Source organism: Narcine bancroftii, chromosome 5 (assembly GCF_036971445.1).
Source record: "Narcine bancroftii isolate sNarBan1 chromosome 5, sNarBan1.hap1, whole genome shotgun sequence".
NCBI lineage: Eukaryota > Metazoa > Chordata > Chondrichthyes > Torpediniformes > Narcinidae > Narcine > Narcine bancroftii.
Window position 1 is genome coordinate 173,131,708 of NC_091473.1, and position 24,186 is coordinate 173,155,893.

At 43.3% G+C, this 24,186-nt stretch overlaps 1 protein-coding gene across 6 annotated transcripts in view; it reads right to left on the bottom strand.

The window, feature by feature from the left end:
* The window catches only part of fbln2 (fibulin 2), a 324,320-nt gene that overhangs the window by 213,077 nt on the left and 87,057 nt on the right, over positions 1-24,186 (bottom strand). For 2 of the 6 annotated variants that reach the window (XM_069939798.1, XM_069939797.1), the window contains exon 1: positions 1,541-2,720. In XM_069939798.1, coding sequence (XP_069795899.1) covers positions 1,541-2,651 — 1,111 coding nt within the window. In that variant the 5' untranslated portion in view covers positions 2,652-2,720. Of the gene's footprint in view, positions 1-1,540; positions 2,799-8,851; positions 9,011-9,964; positions 10,014-24,186 lie in introns of those variants that run through there. The other 4 variants (XM_069939796.1, XM_069939795.1, XM_069939794.1 and 1 more) reach the window with 4 other exon arrangements.

The window sequence follows — 24,186 nt, forward strand, 5'->3', positions numbered from 1 at the left end:
TGAACTAGATATATTTAACATGACTGGCGTCAGTTAAATTGGTAGCTGGGGAACTTGAATAAGCAGGACGCGATGGATCATTATCAACACACTTTGTTTTTGCTCATACCTTGACTAAGGACTCAGGCCTGCAATGTTGGTTACCCTTTATGTTCTATCGATGTTGTGTGACCTGTTGGGTTTCTCCAGCACTTTAATGTGCAGTATTACTTATCAACATACTGCTTTGTCTCTATTTACTTCAGGTTCAAAGTTAATTAAGAAAATACCACCGCTGAATAATCCCACAATGGATCAGTCTTACAGAGTAGCTCAAATCCCCAATGCCCAATTGTGAAATTCAGGTACAATGAAATACCTTGAAGATATTAGGCTTTGCTGTATATGGTGGAACTGATTTATTTTTATATAATTGGTCTGTTTTATACTTTATCTTCTAATTTAATCAGATAAATGTGTTCAATATTTATTACATTTTGGGAGGAAAATTAATATTTTAGCGAGAAATGTGATTGCAACTTCCTTGTTTGTTGCCGATGAGAATTCTTCAAAGTGGCACTCTGTTAAGGCGACTGGATTGAAATCATGGGGTTGCTAAGTGCAGGGTTCCACTGAACTAGTCCGATGGCAACCAACATTGGGAAAAGGAAATGCAATGCCACAGTGGGAAGCTTTATTTTTAAAAAACGACAGGAATGAATTCTGGTCATTGAAAAAATCAATCGAATTGCCCAGACCTTAAGTGAGAAGAATAGATTAAAACACACTATTTTTTAACCATTTTTAATATATTTAACTAGGCATAAAATACCAGGAAACATCTAATCATTTTTATGTTATAAATCTAAATATTACTCTTCCAACTCATGACCAGCTATTTAACAAATCATAATAAGGCTAAATTCACAGTCCGTGAACGAGCCATCCTTTTGACATTATATCTGTTACCTTTTGTTGGTGTTAAGGTCGTGCATTTTAATTGATCATAAAACTAAAATGCAATAGATGTTTTGTTAATAGGCATTTCATACATTCTGATCCTAATAAAAAGAAACGTGAGAAATAAAATGGCTCAGGTTCCCAGATTTATAGGAAAGGGTGAGGCTATTGTTTTGGAATATGCTTCATAAAGTGTTTACCCTGGATTGGAGCCACGCTGTGTTTTTAGCTCTGGTTTAATGGCCTATTAAATGATAGCAAATTTAATGACGGACGTCACTTTCTTGCTGTTAGCTGAAAACCCGCAGCACAAGTACCAAGGGAAGAAATTTTTGAGTCACCTTTCCCAAGGAAAGAAGGCCCGTCTGCTTCTTTTTAAATAATCAGTTGTCTTTAGACATCAGCCTACAGCCCTGCGAGAAAGGAATCTTTTTCTTCCTTCCTAGCAGTAGTCCCTCTCATGCTCCAGTGGCTACAGGGGAAATCAAATGCATGAGTGCTAATGTCAGTCAAATCCCAAATCAGCCTAGGAAGCTGGAAGACCAGTGCACTCTCTATAAGGTTACCTTACTATTTCTGTTAAATAAGACTGCAATCTTACCTTTATCCAGAACTGAGCGTAGTTTAATGCTATTCTCCTCTTCATCGAAACGAAAATGAAACAACGTCTGCGGCTGTTTGTTTGGGACAGAATTATCGTCTTCTTTGACCGCAATAGGGGGTTGTTTTGTGAGACTGAATTTAACAGTAGGAAACACAGGTTCTGTTTGTTCTATGTTCTTTTCAGTCACTTTCTTCTTTACGGTTTTCCCCCTTTGACGTTGCTCTCTTCTCCGTACATCTTTCATTTTCTTTTTGGACACAGTAGGTTGAACAGTTGTCTCTGTTGGAGCTGTCGTGGCCACACGAGATTCCTTTGTGGTGTATAATGGGTCTCGAGTCAGAATAAACGGCAGGTTGTTGTATTCTATTCCATCGTCAGCGCCTGAGCTTCTAATGTTGTACTTTTGTGGTGCTCCATTATCTGATTTGTATTCTTTGGACTGTTTCAGATCTTCCTTAGGAAACTGCTCATTGCCCAAAGGCTCCTGGTCATAGCTATACTGGTCATCATAATGTTGGGCTGATTCTTCATGCTCATTGATCACTGGGTCAACGGACTTCAATTCTTGTGTGGCATCACAATCAGGAAGAGTGTAGCACAATAAATCGCCACCAGAATTGGCACAGTGGCACACTTTACATGGTGGCATGTGGAACGTATGCCCTGCTATGTACTTCTGTCCATCATGAAGGCATCCCACCTTGGCACATTGTTGGCAGCCATCAGCTGGTTCCAGGATTTCAATGCAGTTCTGTGGAAGCTCAGGGCAAGGGATAAAATAACAACTTATCTTGCCTCCTCCACTGGGACATGCGCACTCTGTGCTTCCAAAATCAACGAAATATGAAGATCCTTCGGGCACTTTCCCATCCCGGAATCCGGCATTGATACAGTCATAATACTGGTAACCCTTGCAGGCACAACCATACTGCATGCAGGAAGAACAACAAGCGCCAGGATCCAGCACCTCCTCAATACAGAATTCAAGCAAAGGACAATTCACGCCAGTACAGTCCTTTTGGGCAAGGCAAGTGCCGTAGGAAATCAGAAGGCACAACCAAATCCTGAGATCCAACAAGATGAACATTTCCTTTCTCTGCACAGTCATGGTGACGCAGAGATCTTACAGATAATAGAAATGAGCACCAATATCCGTGGTGTACGTTTTCCAGAAAAAGATCTCCACTGATAGATTTATGGAAAATCCAAGTTCAGTCCTGATGGAAGATTAATTTTTCATCTTCTCTTCTTAAACCTCGGAATAATGAAAGAAAAGACTGAAACTTCACAGACAAACTCTCCGAGAAAAATAGGAAACGCATTAATTGGGGTTTAAGCTAACCTCGGTGTTCGCACAATTGAAACCAATGGAGTCTTTTAACAGAACTTCAGGGATCGTCTCGAAATATGTACCACTTGGCACTTCTTCAACACACATTCATCAACATTTCTTTAATACCTCACAGGATCACATCTACAGGTGGTTAACTCAACATTATTTCAGTGTCCATGCCTGGGTTCGAATCCATCGCTGTCCGTGAGGGGTTTGCACGTTCTCCCCGTGTCTGCGTGGGCTTCCTCCGGGTACTCCGGTTTCCTCCCACCCTTCAAAAATCATATGGGGGTTGTAGGTCCATTGGTATATTTGGGGGGGCCCTCGGGCTTGTGACCTGCAGCATGTCTAAACTAAAATTACCTGGTGCATGACAACAAAATTGTTCTTATTTCCACTTGTATAATTAAAGGGTTATTTCTTGTTTCAGAGCATTTGACTGAGCAATTCATTAATTAATTTCAACAATGTCAAAAAGAAACATAGACCTTATAAAATGCCCCTGTAGGTCTAAGGAAAGTAATTGTACATCTTAACATATTGAAATGGAATTCAAAATGACTATAATTTTTCTTCTAGTCACAATGCTGTTTTTAAATTATTCAACACATGTTGCTGAAGATGTTGCCTTTTTCAGGGCCTAAACATAGAGGGGAAGAAATTCTTTGGCATCAATGACTCACAGGTACATTTAAATGAATTTATTGCGCTGGTATTCTTTTAATATTTTTAATAGGCATAAAGTCACAAGCTGAAATCTCATTTACTTAAGATTTTAATATATCTCACAATCCCTGTCCCCTTAATAAAAGTCGAAAAGTTTCAGATTTCTCCACAATGGAACCATTCCATTAAGTTTTAGAGAGCTGAATAAATCTACTAGAAAAACAGAAAATGCTGAAAATATACACTGTTTTTATACACTGATAAAAATCAGTTCTTCAAAAAGTTTTTCTATTGCTGACAGGCCTGTCAGATTTTAATTCTAGACATCCATAGTGTTTCAAAGTGGTGTGATCCAAACATTGTTCCAATTTCTTTATCTTAAATGTTTATAAAGTAATGAAAAATTCCGAATTCTGAATGTGAAGTCAACAATTATTGTAAATGTTTATGGCATAATTATAACTGCTAATTACATCAACAATCATCAGAAATGTCTGTGGACTGACCGGCCAGTTTTACTATCGAGAGCGATCTGAAAATGCACATGAAACAGTATTTTGAGATATTACAAGATCAAAAAGAAAATAATTTATCCCATCAGATGTCTGTCTACTTTACAATGCTACTTTTCAGTTTGTAGTAAGTTGTTTTAAAACTACATAGGTGCTTGCCTCTTACAATTTTTGCTTTTCACGCATTTATTCCTTGGTTTATCCCTGTTGCAATGAGCGCTAAACGTGCACTGAGCACCTCTGCTGACTGTGGCCACAAAAAGCTGAAAAAGTGTCACATTAGAATCTGAATTAGAAGTGTTAAGAAGATTTGACAGTGGATATTGGAAGAGCTCTTGGTCTGCGACCAACAAATATACACACAATTTGCAGTAATGCCGAAGAACACTCAACAACAAACCTTGAACCTGTTTTTTTCAAAACCTCAGCTAATCAAGAAGTTTGAGCAGTTGGCAGTACCAGCAACACCACCCATAACTGCACCCCGACCTGAGATAACTTCTTGTAACTCTTCCTCCAACCCTCACCTTCTGATGAATGACCAAGCTGCTTCTCGGTCCTTCAGCGATGATGATCGCTACGGGATCCCAACAGCCACCCACAGCATACCAGCCACCACCACTACGACCGCCATCACTCACTGATCCACCAAAATTAATTATTTTTATTTGTTTTTATTACTCTTTATTAAATGTCTGTATCGTACACATATATTTCAATGCTTTATATTAACATTATTTAAAAGTTTGGTGATGTTTTTGTGACCAAAAATAAACCGTAGGAACTTAACTCTTGTTTTTAAATCATTGAGCCTATGGTAAAGTTGGTTTTGTTTAAACATTCTGTAGTTTCACTTAAAGTAGCACTTTCTAAGAACATATCAACCACAATTAAGTGTATTCAGATTGTCATATTTGGCTTAAAAAAATGCTTTTTAATCTTATATTGTTCAACAGTAATTAAGAAAAATCTTTTGGTTGGTATGGTATATTTAATGAACCTTTTGAATGCCTAAAAATTCTTCTGCACCAATTTAAGGGTATTAGGGCAACATGGTGTGGCAGGTTAATAGTGTTTTCCAAAATGGCCACGTGGTCACACTATTCTAGCGCCACCATCATTGGGTCTCTTTGTGAAATGCCAGCTTCCTTGTACTTGAGGAATAAGAAAGCTGTCTCTGGCAACATCCAGGTGCTGTCAAACTCCTCTGCCTGTTTTGGGAAAGTCTGCAGCATCGGCAAATCACAAATCATGCCGGCTCACTTCATCATCTGAATCATCATCTGAGAAAAATAAATGAAGGCTTTGGTCCAGGGCCTCGGAATCTATCCTTCCAAATGCAGCAACAAACAGCAGACTGTGGCAGAGATCAGCAGCACCGAAACTAGGAATGGGAAAATGATCGCAAACTCCAGTGCAACTGTAAGGCCGTGTACAGAGCTGTGTAGGTCGGAGATCTCAGTGTCGACCTTCTCAGTGAAATCTACAATGCAGAGACATCACTCCTTATAGCAGGAGGAATTAGAACAAACATCCACAATCTTTTATTGGCAATGATTTCCCCCCCACCCCCACCCTTAGGACTGCTCAAAGTTGATGGGCCCCCTTCCCTGCAAAGCAATCATTTACTTGGTTTCTTCCATACTTCTACAAAGCATAAAAAATATTTTATCATTTCAGTCAATTCCCCCCCCCCCCCCACTTAAATGGGCTGTGATCCCTGGGGACGGGAGGGACATGCAGTCCCCATTAAGAATGACACCGGCCCCTAAAAGTGCTGAGTGGATATGGCTGAATGGTGCACCAACAACAACCTCATCACTAAAACCAAGGAGCTGATTGTTGACTTCAGGAAGGGAAAACCAGAGGTGTACGATCCAGTGATCATTGGGGGATCAGAAGTGGAGAGGGTGAGCAAATTTAAATTCTTGGGAGTCACTATCCCAGAGGATCTTTCCTGAACCCAACACCCTAATAGTATCGTGAAGAAAGCACATCAGCGCCTCTACTTCCTCAGGAGTTTGCAGAGGTTTGGTATGACATCAGAAACCCTGGGAAATTTCTACTGATGTGTGGTGCCAAGTGTGCATCATGGACTGGTCTGGGGACACCAATACCCCCCTGAGCATAAAATCCTCCAAATGTTAGTGGACATTTGGAGGATTTTAGCCCAGGACATCACAGACAAAATCCTCCCCAATATCAAGAACATCTACAGGGAGCACAGCCGTTGGAGAGCAGCAGCGATCGTCAAGGGCTCACACCACTCAGCACACCCTCTTACCCAATGGCAGCAGCAAGGACAGAGGTTATAGGTGCCACAAGACTCGCACCACCAGGTTCAGGAATACCTGCTCCCCCTCTACCATCAGACTCCTCAACAACAAACTCAATCAGGGACTTAAGGACTCTTACTTGTACACTTTATTGATTTTTTAAAAAATTCTCTGTATTGCAGTTTGTTTATATTTGTTATCTGTTTACAGTTCTTTATTTGTTTCTTTCTTTCTTTGGCTTGGCTTCGCGGACGAAGATTTATGGAGGGGGTAAAAAGTCCACGTCAGCTGCAGGCTCGTTTGTGGCTGACAAGTCCGATGCGGGACAGGCAGACACGATTGCAGCGGTTGCAGGGGAAAATTGGTTGGTTGGGGTTGGGTGTTGGGTTTTTCCTCCTTTGCCTTTTGTCAGTGAGGTGGGCTCTGCGGTCTTCTTCAAAGGAGATTGCTGCCCGCCAAACTGTGAGGCGCCAAGATGCACGGTTTGAGGCGATATCAGCCCACTGGCGGTTTACATGAACAGTATATAATGTGTACAGTTTTTTTTGCACTAGGTGGTAATTCTGCCTCGCCTGAGGGTAAAAGAATCTCAAAGTTATATGTGATATCATGAATGCACTCTGACAATAAATCGGAAATCTATGCTGAAAGATGAATCTTGCTTTCCTTCATGTTGCAAGGCTTCTCCCCTCTGCCCCTGTTCCAATTCCACCAGATGAAGTGACAGGTCTGGCTAGATAAACCAGTATTGGAGGCAATTTTTGATGGAGGGAAAGCAATAAAGCTGCAATACAAGTAGGGGAAGAGCAAGCAGTGAGACTGTAACTTACTTTCACCAACCAGAGAAAGCGATCTTCTCTTAAAGTGTCAGGATGAACAATCTCCATAAAAGCTGCTGTACAGATACTACCTACCCTGATGAGCATTCCGTTTTTTTTCTGTTTTTATCTTTCATATAAACAAATTGCCAGTATCGCCATCATATTTTGGGAGAATGAGATTGAAAATCTCAAATAAACGTTGGTTGTCCAATTGAGGACATAATTGAAGTGTATTTCATGCTGGAGTCCTGAAAATTTGGTTACCAACAACTCAAAACAATTAAATCAAACTGCAACATGTTCAATAGAGTAAGCTTAGGACTGTTTATATAAACCACACCTCATTACAATGAAATCCCCAATACATTTACTGAATACATTTATTGCCCTGTATTCAAACAATGAAGTCTCAGCCACAATTTAGGATTACCTCATGGCTGTGCATTTTTGTTAGATTTTGGAAAATATCACAGAAATTGAACTTATATTCTTGTGGATTCTTGCCCTTGGCAATGATTTGGTTCATTAATGCATCAATCATAGAGTAGACTTTTATTCACAAAAATTTAATTTAAAAAAAAATTTCGATAGTAACAGGCCACGAGTCCATGCCGCCCATTTTACACCCCATTAACCTACACCCATGGCACGTTTTTTTTTGAATGGTGGGAGGAAACCAGAGCCCCCAGAGAAACCCCACGCAGGCACAGGGAGAACGCACAAACTCCTTGCAGACGGCGCGGTATTCAAACCCAGATCCAATCCCGATCACTGGCGCTGTGAAGGCGTCGCTCTCACCGCTACGCCAACCGTGACTGTTTTTCTGAAGTACTTCAGACTGCCATGATTGCTTACAGTAATATGAATGTTAAAAGAATGAGAAATACTGGAAATATTGAAATGGCAACACAGCAAATGGAATTGAATAAATTTTCAGGATCAAACTGTTGAGACGCCTTCCTAAAGAAATTAGAACCACACCTTCATTTTCTCATTTAGTTCTGTCACTATATATCATCAGACACACACACACACGGTTTGATTTTGCTTTGTGTTATGCAGTTGCTGCTATACTGATCATTCCCTGACCAAAGCAAAATGCGTCCTTTCCTTCCCAAGCTGGAGTGCCTCAGCAGCTCTGCATGTGAAGCAGAAAGTCACACTGACAGTAAACTGTGAACATGAAAAAAAGAACTCTCTTCACTGGAGGGGGCAGGGAGGAGGCAAGTGCTGTCCATTCTTATAGAAGGCAGCAGTCAAATCTACTGCAACTCATTTTTTTATCATTCCTCCAATTTTCAACAAGTCTTGCAAATTTTAAAAAAAATTTACCTCCCACATCTCTCTTCTCAAGTGGACCTTCCCAATTAAGTTCATTACACTTGTACAGCTAAGTAAATGACTCAACATTGTGTGGGGGTGGGTGGGGGGAACACTTATCAATTAGATGATTTTCCTGCAATACATTCATAGAACTGGGTTGCTTTGAGTTCAACAGTTAACACTACTTTACAATTTTTATCATTGATTTTTTTAATATACATGTAAACATGTTCATAGAAAGTAAAAGGCATCTTCTACTCCCTCAGAGACAACTCAACAGAAACTGAAGAAAATCTTAAAAGTCAGCCATAACACAGGATACAATACTGTTTTTAACAGGGCTTCATTTACATCTAAAACCAAATGATTCAAATCACCTGGCAAAGGGCATTGCATACAACCTGTCCTTTGTTGTGCCCCACAGACTTTCAGATGCTTTATCATTCCAGAACTAGAGCAATTTCTTCTTTATTCCCAATGCAGTGCAAGGATGAGGACTTTCAAATCCAGCCTTTGGAAGGGTTTAGACTCTGCTCTGAGTGGAGTGTAACCTGAGCATTCAAAAGTTCCATGACGATGGAGTTTTACTTCCTGTGATGTGTGAGGAAAGAGTTTTGAATTTCAAAGGAACGTTCGTGTTATCAGTCCAATGGGACCCTGGTTTAATCGGAAGCAGTGTTTCTGCATGGTCACTCTGTCTGCACTGTGTAGATTGAAAGCAGATACTGCCATTAAGATTACAATGACTTTCTCATTAACACACACTAGGTGGGTGTTACTTCTCCCAGAAGTGCTGTTTGAACACCAACCCTTGAGAAACAAGGCAAACAACAACCACACAAAACAAAAATCTCCCTCAAAACTGGAGACAATGCAATGTTGGCTCCAAATCAGAATAGTTTCCAAATCATTAATAAGACACAACCTTCAGTGATTTAGAAACCAGACTCGGTGACTTTAAAGGTAGCACAACGTTAAAGCTGGAACTTTTCACAGACTGGATTGCTTGGAAAATGTTACATTTTCCCAATCAAAGGTTCAATGCTTTTTCACAGCTGAAAGTTTTTTTAAAAATTAAATAGACAGATTTTACCCTTTTAAATCTCCTGCCCTAAAGAAAATTAAAGTCATGTCCTGATTCTTCCCCCCCCCCCAAAAAAAAAAGTTTCTAAAGCTTCAAATTATAATTGGAAGTTTTTTTTTAAAACTGGGATAATGCTATTCAGTTTCCCTTAATGCCATTAACTTCATTCCTCATTCCTTAAAATTTATCTGGTCAGCTCACTGAAAGTCTTTCAAAAGAAACATCTACAGAAAAGCAAGGCTTACCCGTTCCAGCAACAATATGCTGCGTACAGCCTGGAAACCTGGACGGTGTGGTTTTTTTGAAAAGCTGGGTGGGAACAAACCTTCAATCTCCACTGACCAACAGCAAGGGTTATTTGTCCCAACCTGAAACCAAAGTTTCTCATCAATCACAGTGGGTTTACCTCATGTGCTGCTCTCCTGTCAGACCCTTTCAATCTTCCTCGCCCCAACTAATTCTCTTCTTGGAGCTGCAATCCCATGGTGAACTGTTCTCTCTCACATTAAAAGGTTGCTGTTGCCAAGCAGAACCCATGGATTACATGATGTCATGGGTGTTTTTGATATTCTAATCTAGTAATATTTGCCATGACCTATATATATATATCTGTCTCTAGAAACAGAAAGTTTAAAGAAACTTTTTCACCCCCGAATCAAGATTTTTTTTTCTACTTGCATTTTGAATTCTAAATATATGAACCATAAAAATAATTCTAATAGCAATACTTGCTCTAAAAGAGGAGGCTTAAAAAAAAATGATGTGGAGAAGAAAATACAAGCCACAGGTAAAAGTAGACAAGAGAGGAAATGGTTAAGGTTCTGATTTATTGCAATGAAACAAGAAAAAAAAAACAGACAAAGGGGAAAAAAAATCATACCATAAAGCTACAAAGTTTAGTTTAATATCTTCCTTACCACTCTTTCGAATCTGGTGCTCCTTAATCCATCTGTTGGTCCAAATAAAATATTTGAAATTGTTATTCTATTCTAATTCCTGGGGACCAATTACGAGCTGAGAGTCTTTTGGAATGCAGGGTCCCTACAGGACAGTCAGCAACAATATAGCAGATGGTCGGCAAGCCAGCACTTCTCGTAGTGCCGAATTGCAGTTCAACCAGATTAGAAAGAAACTCTTAAATTAGTCTCAGATGCCCTTCAACTGCACTGCTGGAGGTTGGCATTTCTGATATATGGAAAAAAAACTCCTCAACGCCGGCATATTTTATGAAACCCGTAAAAAGAAATTACAAAATCTTTTCACAAAATTTCACTGGGTCTATAATGTTTCATGATTCAAGAACTGAGATGTGCATTAACTATGTCACCAGGTATATGAAAATAAACATTGAAAGCATAGACTGAGACCAACTTTATACTCAAATTATGCAGCTGCCAGTTTTACATGCTATGAGGCATGTTGAATACAACTGAAATCTTTAGTAAAAGTGTATATTTTGCTTATAATATATTTTAAGCATTCCAATAATTTTTTTTCTAGGATATAATCATTCATAAATGACATCTTTTATAACTGTGTAGTACTGAATCTGTGAAGCTGTAACTAACCTTACAAAATGTTTTAAAAGGGATTGAGTAACAAAGTTCGAATTCAAGTTATTAAATCTTTCTTCAGTATATTGCTTCAGTTGGATGGTGGTTGGCTGCGGACCCCACAATATGAAAAGAAAATCGAGCCTATGGTTATATATTCTGCTAAGATTTCGTCGTTGATGATCAGGGACTTCAGGAGATGATCGTGGACTTCAGGAGGACCAGGAATGACCACCCTCCACTGCGCACCAACAACTTTGTAGTAGAGAGAGTGAAGAGCGTCGAGTTCCTTGGAGTTCATTTAACTAGTGACTTATCATGGAAACTCAACATCGCCTCACTTGTCAGGAAGTTGGAACAATGGCTGCACTTACTGAGAAGACTGAATTGGGCAAGGCTACAGGCCTTCTACAGGAGCTCTAGTCGAGAATTACCTGGCTGGCTCCATCACAATAAGGTTGCTGCAGATAAATGGATCAGAGGTCTATCCACAGGACTATAAGAGTGGCACCCCCGTCCCCCATCAATGTGATCACCAGAATCGTTGTCTGAAGAGGGCGTGCAAAATCATTGAGGATCCCTTCCTCCTTGCACACAGCATCTTTCAGCTACTCCCATCGGGGAAGAATCAGAGTATCGGAGCCAGCACCACCAAGCTGAGGAATAGCTTCTTCCCACAGGCAGTGAGAATGCTGAATGACCAGAGGAACTGCTCACACTGACCATCCCAGACTCTAATTTGTACAAAACAATATTTATTTATTTGTTTGTATGTATATATATAAAATATTTGTCCTGCTTGGTTCAGCATCATGCTGAAGAAGATTGAAAAGAGGGTTGGTGCCAGAACACAGCCTTGCTTCACACCATTGTTAATGGAGAAGGGTTCAGAGAGCTCATTGCTGTATCTGACCCGACCTTGTTGGTTTTCGTGCAGTTGGATAATCATGTTGAGGAACTTTGGGGGACATCCGATGCGCTCTAGTATTTGCCAAAGCCCTTTCCTGCTCACGATGTCGAAGGCTTTGGTGAGGTCAACAAAGGTGATGTAGAGTCCTTTGTTTTGTTCTCTGCATTTTTCTTGGAGCTGTCTGAGGGCAAAGACCATGTCAGTAGTTCCTCTGTTTGCGCGAAAGCCGCACTGTGATTCTGGGAGAATATTCTCGGCGACACTAGGTATTATTCTATTTAGTAGAATCCTAGCGAAGATTTTGCCTGCAATGGAGAGCAACGTGATTCCCCTGTAGTTTGAGCAGTCTGATTTCTCGCCTTTGTTTTTGTACAGGGTGATGATGGTGGCATCACGAAGATCCTGAGGCTGGATGGGTCACGTCTCCAGAATGGAGGACCATCGCCTTCCCAAGATCGTGTTATATGGCGAGCTCTCCACTGGCCACCGTGACAGAGGTGCACCAAAGAAAAGGTACAAGGACTGCCTAAAGAAATCTCTTGGTGCCTGCCACATTGACCACCGCCAGTGGGCTGATATCGCCTCAAACCGTGCATCTTGGCGCCTCACAGTTTGGCGGGCAGCAACCTCCTTTGAAGAAGACCGCAGAGCCTACCTCACTGACAAAAGGCAAAGGAGGAAAAACCCAACACCCATCCCCAACCAACCAATTTTCCCCTGCAACCGCTGCAATCGTGTCTGCCTGTCCCGCATCGGACTTGTCAGCCACAAACGAGTCTGCAGCTGACGTGGACTTTTTACCCCCTCCATAAATCTTCGTCCGCGAAGCCAAGCCAAAGAAGAATTTGTCCTGCATATGTATTATTTGTCTGTATGTGTGTATGTCTGGTTGTGTGTCTGCATGTTTTTGCACTGAAGACCGGAGAACCCTGTTTCATCGGGTTGTACTTGTACAGTCAAATGACGATAAACAATCACATTTTAACACTATGTCTTAATGCAAAGGCCTGTCGGTCAGTGAATACATCATTGGTTTGTGAGGCCTACAGATCTTTATTAGAGAAACAAAATCTGCTGATATCTTTATTTATGCCTCTGACTATCAGTGATCTTCGGCAAGAGTAGAATATTAGCGCTGCCCAGGGTAACCAATGTATGAAGATGTTAACCTGGATGCATGCTATTTTAAAAGAAATAGTGTGATATGTGTAGTATTTAGTTCTGGCAGGATAGAAGCTGTTGCTTGCAATAAGTTTTGGCAACTATCCCAGAAAAGTGTGGCGTGGATGCCCTGATCCTGGCCAAAAGCACAAGCATCAAAAGTACAAAGCCCAGAAATTTGATCACTTGGTGCTGTTTATTTCAACCTTTGGAAGTTGAAAATGAACTTCAGCTACTGGGAAACATGGTAATGGCTGTGATCAGATCATTTTCCAACCTGGCTGAGATTTGTCTCTGTCGAGCTTTTTGCATGTGTCGTGTGGTACAATCTCCATGTTAGATGCACACTGTGAAGCCATTCTTTGCACAGTGTACCTCCACCAGCATTTCCAGGGAAATAAGGCCTTTGTCAGACACTTATGGGTCATTAAGGTCTGGCATTACCTCCCCACTTTTGGACACATTCTTCTTATGGAGCCGAATGCCAACCCAATGATCGTATTGTCCCACTTGACCAATCCTCTACTTCGCTGATGAGCCACACCTTCTTTCTCCCCCTTCCCAAATCCCCCCCAATGACTTAACAGCTACACACTAGGTGCCTTCAAATTGCAGCACTCAGGTTGCCCTCCTGGAACCCGGGTGTGATTACTGGGTCGTGGGTTCAGGATGGACCTTTCAAATAATAGCCAGAACTACCTGATAAATCGCCAACCCGGCGATTTAAGAGGGATCCCACCCTTGCGATGACATGGTGCGTCATGCAGTCAGTTTCCTCTTTGTTTTAAACTTCTCCTAAGTGCCCTCCCCCACCCCCGTCAGTTGCCACCCCCCCCATCAACGTTCTGCTGCTGCGAACAGGGGGGGGGGAAGAGGTGGGTGGTTGCTGCCACGAAGTGCCACTCCTGTTCGCGGCGACAGCTCAATGCGGGAGTGTGGGAGCAATGGCCTTCACCAGAGTAACTGGGTCAGCCATTTTGCCTTTTCAATTCACCAGAGCATGTCGCCCGGCTAAGGTTTAATGGGTCCCCTGACCATCTCTGGGACCCAGGTGGGTTTTGACTGGGTCGTCATTGGATCGACCAGGAGTCTGTGTGGCTGCAGATGTGGCTGTGGGAGTGCTGGAGATGAATCCACGGACACTTAGTGACTCTGAAGGGACTTTCTTTGCTTCTTTCTTTTGTAATGTAAGGGGTGCAGGGCAATACTACTGGTGACTCTTTGCTTTACAGCAGGCAACATTTAACGTGCATGTTACATTTTTAATGGTTTATCCATGACAATAAAAGGAACCTTGAACCTTGAATCTAGTACAACTTACAAAGCTGTTGGCTGCTGGACACTGGCTCGTAGGAACCAGATATGGGACATGGGGGCACGGTTAGCCTAGTGGTTAGTGCAATGCTGTTGCAGCGCCAGTTAATCAGGTCCAGGATTTGAAACCCATGCTGTCTTTAAGGAATTTGCACTTTCTCCATGTCTGCATGGGATCTCCCTGTGGGCTCCAGTTTCCTCCCACTGCTTGAAACATACAAGGGTTGTAGGATATTTGGGTGCAGTGGCTGGACATTTATGGAGTGAGGTGGAGTGCTCCGCTCCACCTCTGACACAAGCAGACAGAAGGATTGGTGTCGGCACCTTGGAGCCGCATACGGACCATTTACGAAGGTAAGGTTTGCGATGCAAGGTCGGAGAATCTCCCCCTTTATGTTCGGATTCTTTTGCTAGATAAAAAGGCCTTCTGGCTCTCCACTCAGCTCTGGATCACCGAGAAAACAGCAACTCATACATACAGCTGCTTTTTATCAACTACAGCTCAGGCTTTAACACCATTATACAAGAAGTTACAAACTCTAGGCCTCTGTAACCACTCCTCTGCAAGTGGATCATTGTCTTCCTCATTGGAAGACCACAGTCAGCATGAATTGAAAACCATATCTCCTCCTCACTGATGATCAACACAGAGGCATCTCAAGGATCCGTGCTTAGCCCACTGCTCTACTCACTCTACACCCATGACTGTGTGGCCAGTTCAAATGCTATCGACAAATTTACCAATGGCACCACGGTTGTTGGCAGAATCACAGACGGCAATGAGTAAGTGTACAGGAGAGAGGTAGATCAGCTTGTTGAATGGTGCCACACCAACAATCTTCCACTAAACATTAGCAAAACTAAAGAGATGATTGTGCACTTCAGGAGGAAGTCAGGAGAACATGAAGCAGTCATCATTGAGGGGTCAGCAGTGGAGAGGGTCAAGAACTTCAAACTCCTGGGCGTCAACATCTCCGAGGATCTGTCCTGGAGGTTCCATGTTGATGCAATCATGAAGAAGGCTCACCAGCTTTATGAGGAGTTTAAGAAGATTCAGTATGTCACCAAAGACTCTCGAAAACTTCTACAGGTGGAGAGTTGCATCACGGCCTGGCACAGTGGTGCCAACACTCAGTACAGGAAAAATCTCCAGAGGGTTGTTAACTTGGCCTACGACATCATGGGCACCAGTCTTCACACCATAACGGACATCTACGTGAGGCAATCTCTATCCTCAAGGATCACCACCACCCAGGCCATGCCCTCTTCACTCTGCTACCATTGGGGAAGATGAGCACTCAGCGGCACAAGGACAGCTTCTGCCCCACTGCCATCAGATTCCTGAATGATCGATAAACCACAGACATGGCCTCACCTTTGACTTTTTCTTGTACTATTTTTATTTATTGTTGTCAGGTGGTTTATATGAAGGTTTTCATTGTGACGCTGCTGCAAAACAACAAATTTCGTGACACGTTCATGAAAATAAATTCTGATTCTGATATTGAATTTAAAAAGGCTAATTTTTTTTGTTATTTATTGAAGCAGATAGATTCACTGTTAAATGTCATCACCATCAATGGCATCAAAGACTGACAATGAGCTGTCAGTGCACAACAATATTTTCATGAAAATAATAAGGAAAATGGTACTAACAAATACCAGAACTTTCCATAGCCAAAATATTTGTGTTTGGTTAAAGTATTATTTTATATACTTGTGAGTGCTCTGTCCAGGCTCAATACATATACGTATACCTGTCATTGTAACCATATAACCATATAAACACTTACAGCACAGAACAGGCCAGTTCGGCCCTACTAGTCCATGCCGTAACAAATCCCCACCCTCCTAGTCCCACTGACCAGCACCAGGTCCATACCCCTCTAGTCCCCTCCTATCAATGTAACGATCCAGTCTTTCCTTAAATGTAACCAATGATCCCGCCTCGACCACGTCTGTCGGAAGTTCATTCCACATCCCTACCACCCTTTGCGTAAAGAAATTTCCCCTCATGTTCCCCTTATAATTTTCCCCCTTCAATCTTAAACCATGCCCTCTTGTTTGAATCTCCCCCACTCTTAATTGAAAAAGCCTATCCACGTTTACTCTGTCTGTCCCTTTTAAAATCTTAAACACCTCTATCAAGTCCCCTCTCAGTCTTCTACGCTCCAGAGAAAAAAGCCCCAGTCTGCACAACCTTTCCCTGTAACTCAAACCATGAAATCCTGTCAACATTCTCGTGAATCTTCTCTGTACTCTCTCTATTTTGTTTATATCTTTCCTATAATTTGGTGACCAAAACTGTACACAGTACTCCAAATTTGGCCTCACCAATGCCTTGTACAATTTCATCATAACCTCCCTACTCTTGAATTCAATACTCCGATTTATGAAGGCCAACATTCCAAATGCCTTCTTCACCACACCATCTACCTGAGTATCAGCCTTGAGGATACTATTTACCACAACTCCTAAATCCCTTTGTTGCTCTGCACATCTCAATAGCCTACCATTTAATGCATATGACCTATTTAGATTTGCCTTTCCAAAATGTAACACCTCACACTTATCTGTATTAAATTCCATCAGCCATTTCTCAGCCCACACCTCCAGCCTTCCTAAATCACCTTTTCATTTTTTTTGGCTTGGCTTCGCGGATGAAGATTTATGGAGGGGGTAAAAGTCCACGTCAGCTGCAGGCTCGTTTGTGGCTGACAAGTCCGATGCGGGACAGGCAGACACGGTTGCAGCGGCTGCAGGGGAAAATTGGTTGGTTGGGGTTGGGTGTTGGGTTTTTCCTCCTTTGCCTTTTGTCAGTGAGGTGGGCTCTGCGGTCTTCTTCAAAGGAGGTTGCTGCCCGCCAAACTGTGAGGCGCCAAGATGCACGGTTTGAGGCGATATCAGCCCACTGGCAGTGGTCAATGTGGCAGGCACCAAGAGATTTCTTTAGGCAGTCCTTGTACCTTTTCTTTGGTGCACCTCTGTCACGGTGTCCAGTGGAGAGCTCGCCATATAACACGATCTTGGGAAGGCGATGGTCCTCCATTCTGGAGACGTGACCCACCCAGCGCAGCTGGATCTTCAGCAGCGTGGACTCGATGCTGTCGACCTCTGCCATCTCGAGTACTTCGACGTTAGGGATGAAAGCGCTCCAATGGATGTTGAGGATGGAGCGGAGACAACGCTGGTGGAAGCGTTCTAGGAGCTGTAGGTGATGCCGGTAGAGGACCCATGATTCGGAGCCGAACAGGAGTGTGGGTATGACAACGGCTCTGTATACGCTTATCTTTGTGAGGTTTTTCAGTTGGTTGTTTTTCCAGACTCTTTTGTGTAGTCTTCCAAAGGCACTATTTGCCTTGGCGAGTCTGTTGTCTATCTCATTGTCGATCCTTACATCTGATGAAATGGTGCAGCCGAGATAGGTAAACTGGTTGACCGTTTTGAGTTTTGTGTGCCCGATGGAGATGTGGGGGGGGGCTGGTAGTCATGGTGGGGAGCTGGCTGATGGAGGACCTCAGTTTTCTTCAGGCTGACTTCCAGGCCAAACATTTTGGCAGTTTCCGCAAAGCAGGACGTCAAGCGCTGAAGAGCTGGCTCTGAATGGGCAACTAAGGCGGCATCGTCTGCAAAGAGTAGTTCACGGACAAGTTTCTCTTGTGTCTTGGTGTGAGCTTGCAGGCGCCTCAGATTGAAGAGACTGCCATCCGTGCGGTACCGGATGTAAACAGCGTCTTCATTGTTGGGGTCTTTCATGGCAGGGTTCAGCATCATGCTGAAGAAGATTGAAAAGAGGGTTGGTGCGAGAACACAGCCTTGCTTCACGCCATTGTTAATGGAGAAGGGTTCAGAGAGCTCATTGCTGTATCTGACCCGACCTTGTTGGATAATCATGTTGAGGAACTTTGGGGGACATCCGATGCGCTCTAGTATTTGCTAAAGCCCTTTCCTGCTCATGGTGTCAAAGGCTTTGGTGAGGTCAACAAAGGTGATGTAGAGTCCTTTGTTTTGTTCTCTGCACTTTTCTTGGAGCTGTCTGAGGGCAAAGACCATGTCAGTAGTTCCTCTGTTTGCGCGAAAGCCGCACTGTGATTCTGGGAGAATATTCTCAGCGACACTAGGTATTATTCTATTTAGTAGAATCCTAGCGAAGATTTTGCCTGCAATGGAGAGCAGCGTGATTCCCCTGTAGTTTGAGCAGTCTGATTTCTCGCCTTTGTTTTTGTACAGGGTGATGATGGTGGCATCACGAAGATCCTGAGGCAGTTTTCCTTTGTCCCAACAAAGCTTGAAAAACTCATGCAGTTTGGCATGCAGAGTTTTGCCGCCAGCCTTCCAGACCTCTGGGGGGATTCCATCCATACCTGCTGCTTTGCCACTTTTCAGTTGTTCGATTGCCTTATATGTCTCATCCAGGGTGAGGACCTCATCCAGCTCTTGCCTTAGGGGCTGTTGAGGGAGCTGGAGCAGGGCGGAATCTTGGACTGAGCGGTTGGCACTGAAAAGAGATTGGAAGTGTTCTGACCATCGGTTGAGGATGGAGATCTTGTCGCTGAGGAGGGCTTTGCCGTCTGAGCTGCGCAGCGGGCTTTGGACTTGGGGTGAGGGGCCGTACACAGCCTTTAGAGCCTCGTAGAAACCCCTGAAGTCGCCAATGTCCGCGCTGAGCTGGGTTCGTTTGGCGAGGCTAGTCCACCACTCATTTTGGATCTCCCGGAGTTTGCACTGAAGATGGCTGCATGCGTGACGGAAGGCTTGTTTCTTCTCTGGACAGGACGGCTTTGTAAGGTGAGCCTGGTGGGCTACAGTAATCTTCCTCACTGTCCACAACACCACCAATCTTTGTATCATCCGCAAACTTGCTTATCCAATTCTCCACCCCTACTTCCAGATCGTTAATATATATAAAACAAACAATAGTGGACCCAGGACCAATCCCTGAGGAACTCCACTAGTCACCGGCCTCCAATTGGACAAACAATTTTCTACCACTACTCTCTGACACCTCCCATCCAACCATTGCTGAATCCATTTCACTACCTCCTCATTTATACCTAATGCCTCCACCTTTTTTCCTAACCTCCTGTGGGGAACTTTGTCAAAAGCTTTACTAAAGTCTAAATAGACAACATCCACAGCTTTCCCTTCATCAACCTTTTTTGTAACCCCCTCGAAAAACTCTATAAGGTTTGTTAAGCATGATCTACCCCTGACAAAACCATGCTGATTACTCCCTAGCAATCCCTGTACCTCCAAATATTTGTAAATACCATCCCTCAGAACACTTTCCATCAACTTGCCCACCACAGACATCAGACTCACGGGCCTATAATTCCCAGGTTTACATTTAGACCCTTTCTTAAACAGCGGAACCACATGCGCCACCCTCCAATCCTTTGGCACTACCCCTATGGCCAGTGACATCCTAAATATCTCTGTTAATGGCCCCACTATCTGTCCACTAGCCTCCCTGAGTGTCCTTGGGAATATTTTGTCCGGTCCCGGAGATTTATCCACCTTTATCTTTTTCAACACAGCCATCACTACCTCCTTGATTATCCTAATATGCTTCATTACCTCCCCACAATTTTTCTTTACCTCAACTGGTTCAATATTTTTTTCCCTAAAGAATACCGAGGCAAAGAAATCATTCAAAATTTCCCCCATTTCCTCTGACTTCTCACTCAGCCTACCCTCACTATCTACAAGGGGTCCAATTTTATCTCTCACTAATCTTTTACTTTTAATGTACTTATAGAAACCCTTTGGATTTATTTTTACTCTGTCTGCCAAAGCCTCTTCGTGCCTTTTTTTGGCCTTTCTAATTTCTTTCTTAAGATTCCTTCTACACTCCTTGTAGTCCTCCTTCAAATTGTCAGCTCCCTGTTCTTTATACCTCTTGTACACCTCCCTTTTTCTCCTAACCAAATTTCCAATATTCCTCGAAAACCAAGCCTCCCTATGACTTCCAGCCTTTCCTTTGATCCTCACTGGGACATAACTACTCTGTACCCTCAAAATTTCTTTTTTGAATATCCTCCATTTTTTCTTTTACACCCTCACCTGAAAATATCCTGTCCCACTCAATACTCCCCAAATCCCTTCTTATTCCTTCGAAATTTGCTCTTCTCCAATCCAGAATCTCAACTTTAGGCCCTTCCTTGCTCTTCCCTAAAACTACCTTAAAACTAACAGAATTATGATCACTAGACCCAATTGGATCTCCAACATTAATGTCTGATACCTGACCTAGCTCGTTCCCTAACAGGAGATCCTGTATTCCACTGTCCCGAGTCGGTTCTTCTACTAATTGATTCAGAAAACAATCTTGAACACATTTAACAAACTCTAGCCCATCCAGCCCTCTAACTGTATGGGTATCCCAATCAATGTGAGGGAAGTTAAAATCTCCCATGATCACTACCTTATGATTCTCACACATGTACGTTATCTCTCTACACATTTGTTCCTCTAGTTTTCTTGACACATTTGGTGGTCTGTAATACACCCCTATTAGCACCCTCATGCCTCCTTCACCCCTCAATTCCACCCTAACAGCCTCAATGGATGATCCGTCCAGACCATCTTGCCACCTCATGGCAGTAATGTCCTCCTTAACAAGCAGAGCAACTCCTCCCCCTTTTTTACCCCCTGATCTATCACATCTAAAACAAATGTATCCTGGAACATTAAGTTGCCAGTCCTGCCCCTCTTGTAGCCAGGTCTCACTAATTGCCACAATATCGTGACCCCCAAGTATCTGTCCATGCTCTAAGCTCATCTACCTTGTTCACTATGCTTCTTGAATTAAAATATATGCATTTCAGAGAATGACCCTCACAAACATTCTCTTTTCTACCTTCTACCCTTATCTCCATCCTACCTTTGTTATTGTTTTTATTCTTATCTAGGTGGCCATGCTCCCTTGACACTGCTCTCACACTCTGTTCCCCACCCCCCTGCCAAACTAGTTTAAACCTTCCCCCACAGCTCTAGCAAATCTTGCCAGCACATTGGTCCCCCTCCAGTTCAAGTGGAGTCCGTCCCTTTTGTACAGGTCCGACCTTCCCCAGAAGAGATCCCAATGATCCAAAAATCTTATCCCTTGCCCCCTGCACAATCTCTTTAGCCACGCATTCATCCTCCACATCCTCCTATTTCTACCCTCACTAGCGCGTGGCACCGGCGGCAATCCAGAGATTACTACCTTGGAGGTCCTGTTTTTTAACTTCCTTCCTAATTCCATATAATCCTGTTTCAGGACCTCATCCCAACTTCTAGCTAAGTCACTGGTCCCCACATGGACCACGACTTCTGGCTGTTCTCCTTCCCCTCGCAGAATGCTATGTACTCGATCAGAGATATCCCTGACCCTGGCACCAGGGAGGCAACATACCAACCTGGATCCCTGATCTCATCCCACAAACCTTCTATCTGTCCCTCTGACTAACGAGTCCCCAACTACAAGAATCCTGTTCTTATCCCTCCTTCCCTTCTGAACCTCAGGGGCAGCCCCCATGCCAGAGACCTGACCCCAATGACTCATCCCTGATAGGCTGTTCCCCCCAGCAGTATCCAATGCAGAATACATATTGCTTAGTGGCTCTTCCACAGGGGTACTCTGCACTGGCACTCTCCTTCCTTTCCTCACAGTCACCCAATTCCCTGACTCCTGCCTTCTAGGGGTGACTGTCTCCCTGTAACTCCTCTCTATCACTGCCTCTGCTTCCCTTATGATTGTGAGAGATGGGAAAATTGATCTAAAATTATGAACATGGAAGACACTAAAGTTCATCAGTAAAATGGCTGTAACCAGTTCAAACAGGATAAGCTTGGGGCTTAGGATGCAGGAAAGCAGAGTCAGCACGATTAACATAAGAATCTTCTAGTCTTTGTGACAAGACCATAGGACTAAGATAAGGAATGGTAAGGTACAATAGAATGTAGGAAGTTGAGGTAGTCTGGATCAGATAAGGGTCTCCTAGCCCTGGACAGAAGTACCAAGTCATACATTTCTAATTAGCTAACCATACACAGATTTATACATATGAAATTAGCCAACCCTAGATAGAATGAGTCAACTCTGCATATCAAGAGACTGTAGCCCAGAGAATCAGGAAGGTGTGAATAAGGACAATGACATGATGGGGCACCCACAGGATACCCCCTGGTCCTCCAAGTGTACTGAAACTGCACGTAGGCAGGAAGGATTGCCTATGCCAAACCCATCCAGGGGGCAGAAGAATGTAAGGGGGAGGGTATTCTGATACTGAAATTGACTGTATAAAAGTTGGGTGAGCCCCAGTATGTGTGTGTATTCCCAGGGTAAGGGGAAGCACCCAACTTTGCATTGTTGTAGTAATAAATGTTCTTTGTTCTCAATTTTTGTCTCGAGCAATTTCTTTAAAGGTACTTTAATTTCTAACATGATCCTCAGTTCATCCAACTGCAGCTCAAGCTCCTTAACACTGTAATTAAAGATATTAGGTTAACAGTCGTGATTGGTTCATATTTAGTTCAACCTTATTTGTCATCCAATTGTACCAGTGCGCCCTGACAAAATAGCGTGTTCTCCGGTCCATGGTGCAGAACAGTGAAAATTCACTTGGTCCATCTCTAGCAATGCTCTCCCTTTCCTCAGTCTCTCTCTCTCCATCTCAGGAGACAAACTCTCTACAAACATCTTCTACAAACCCACCAACTCCCACAGCTACCCTGACTTGACCTCTTTACACCCGTTCCCTGCAAGGATGCCATTCCCTTCTCTCAGTTCCGTCTCCACCACATCTGCACCCACTAGGGTGAGGACTTCCAGGTCAGCTTATCAGCCATGTCCTCCTTCTTCAAACAACTTGGATTTCCCTCTACCACCATCAACTCAGTCCTCATCCCCATATCCTCCATTACCCAGACATCAGCCCTGGTCCCCTCTGCCCTCATGTGCTACAAGGACAGAATTGCCCTTGTCCTCACCGACCACCCCACCAGCCTTTACATCCTCCTCCATCATTTCCTCCACCTACTATGTAATCCCACCACTAGACACCCATTCCTTTCTCTTCCCCTCTCCACATTCTGCAGGGACCGCTCCCTCCAGGACTCCCTTGTTCACTCCTCCCTCCCCACCAATCATCCCCTTGGGATCTACCCTGAGACCACAGGAGATGCTCCACTTGTGCCCACACCTTCTCCTTCAGCATCATTCTGGGCCCAACATTTCACTTGTGAATCTGCAGGGGGGGTCATCTACATTGAAGAGACAGGAGGCAGACTAGGAAATAGCTTTGTTGAGCACCTCAGCTCTGTCCACCTCAATAGCATGGATCTCCCAGTGACCACCCATTTCAATTCTCCATCCCATTCCCTTGCCGACATGTCTGTCCATGATCTCATGCACTGCCAGATTGAGACCACCCGTAAAACCGGAGGAACGATAGCTCATTTTCCGACTGGGCACCCTCCAACTGGATGGCATTAATAGTGACTTCCCTGGCTTTTGTGAAATACACCCCCTTGCATCCCCATCTTCTCTCCATTCCCCGTCTCCTTTCACAAAGACATGATAAATTCTACCCAGTCCCTTATCACATCCAAATAACATCTTTTGTTGGTCTGGATTCCACCCCCATTGTTTGAATTCTGAGATATTTTGATATATTCTGCTTCTGCCCTTTCTGATTTTTCCTTGAA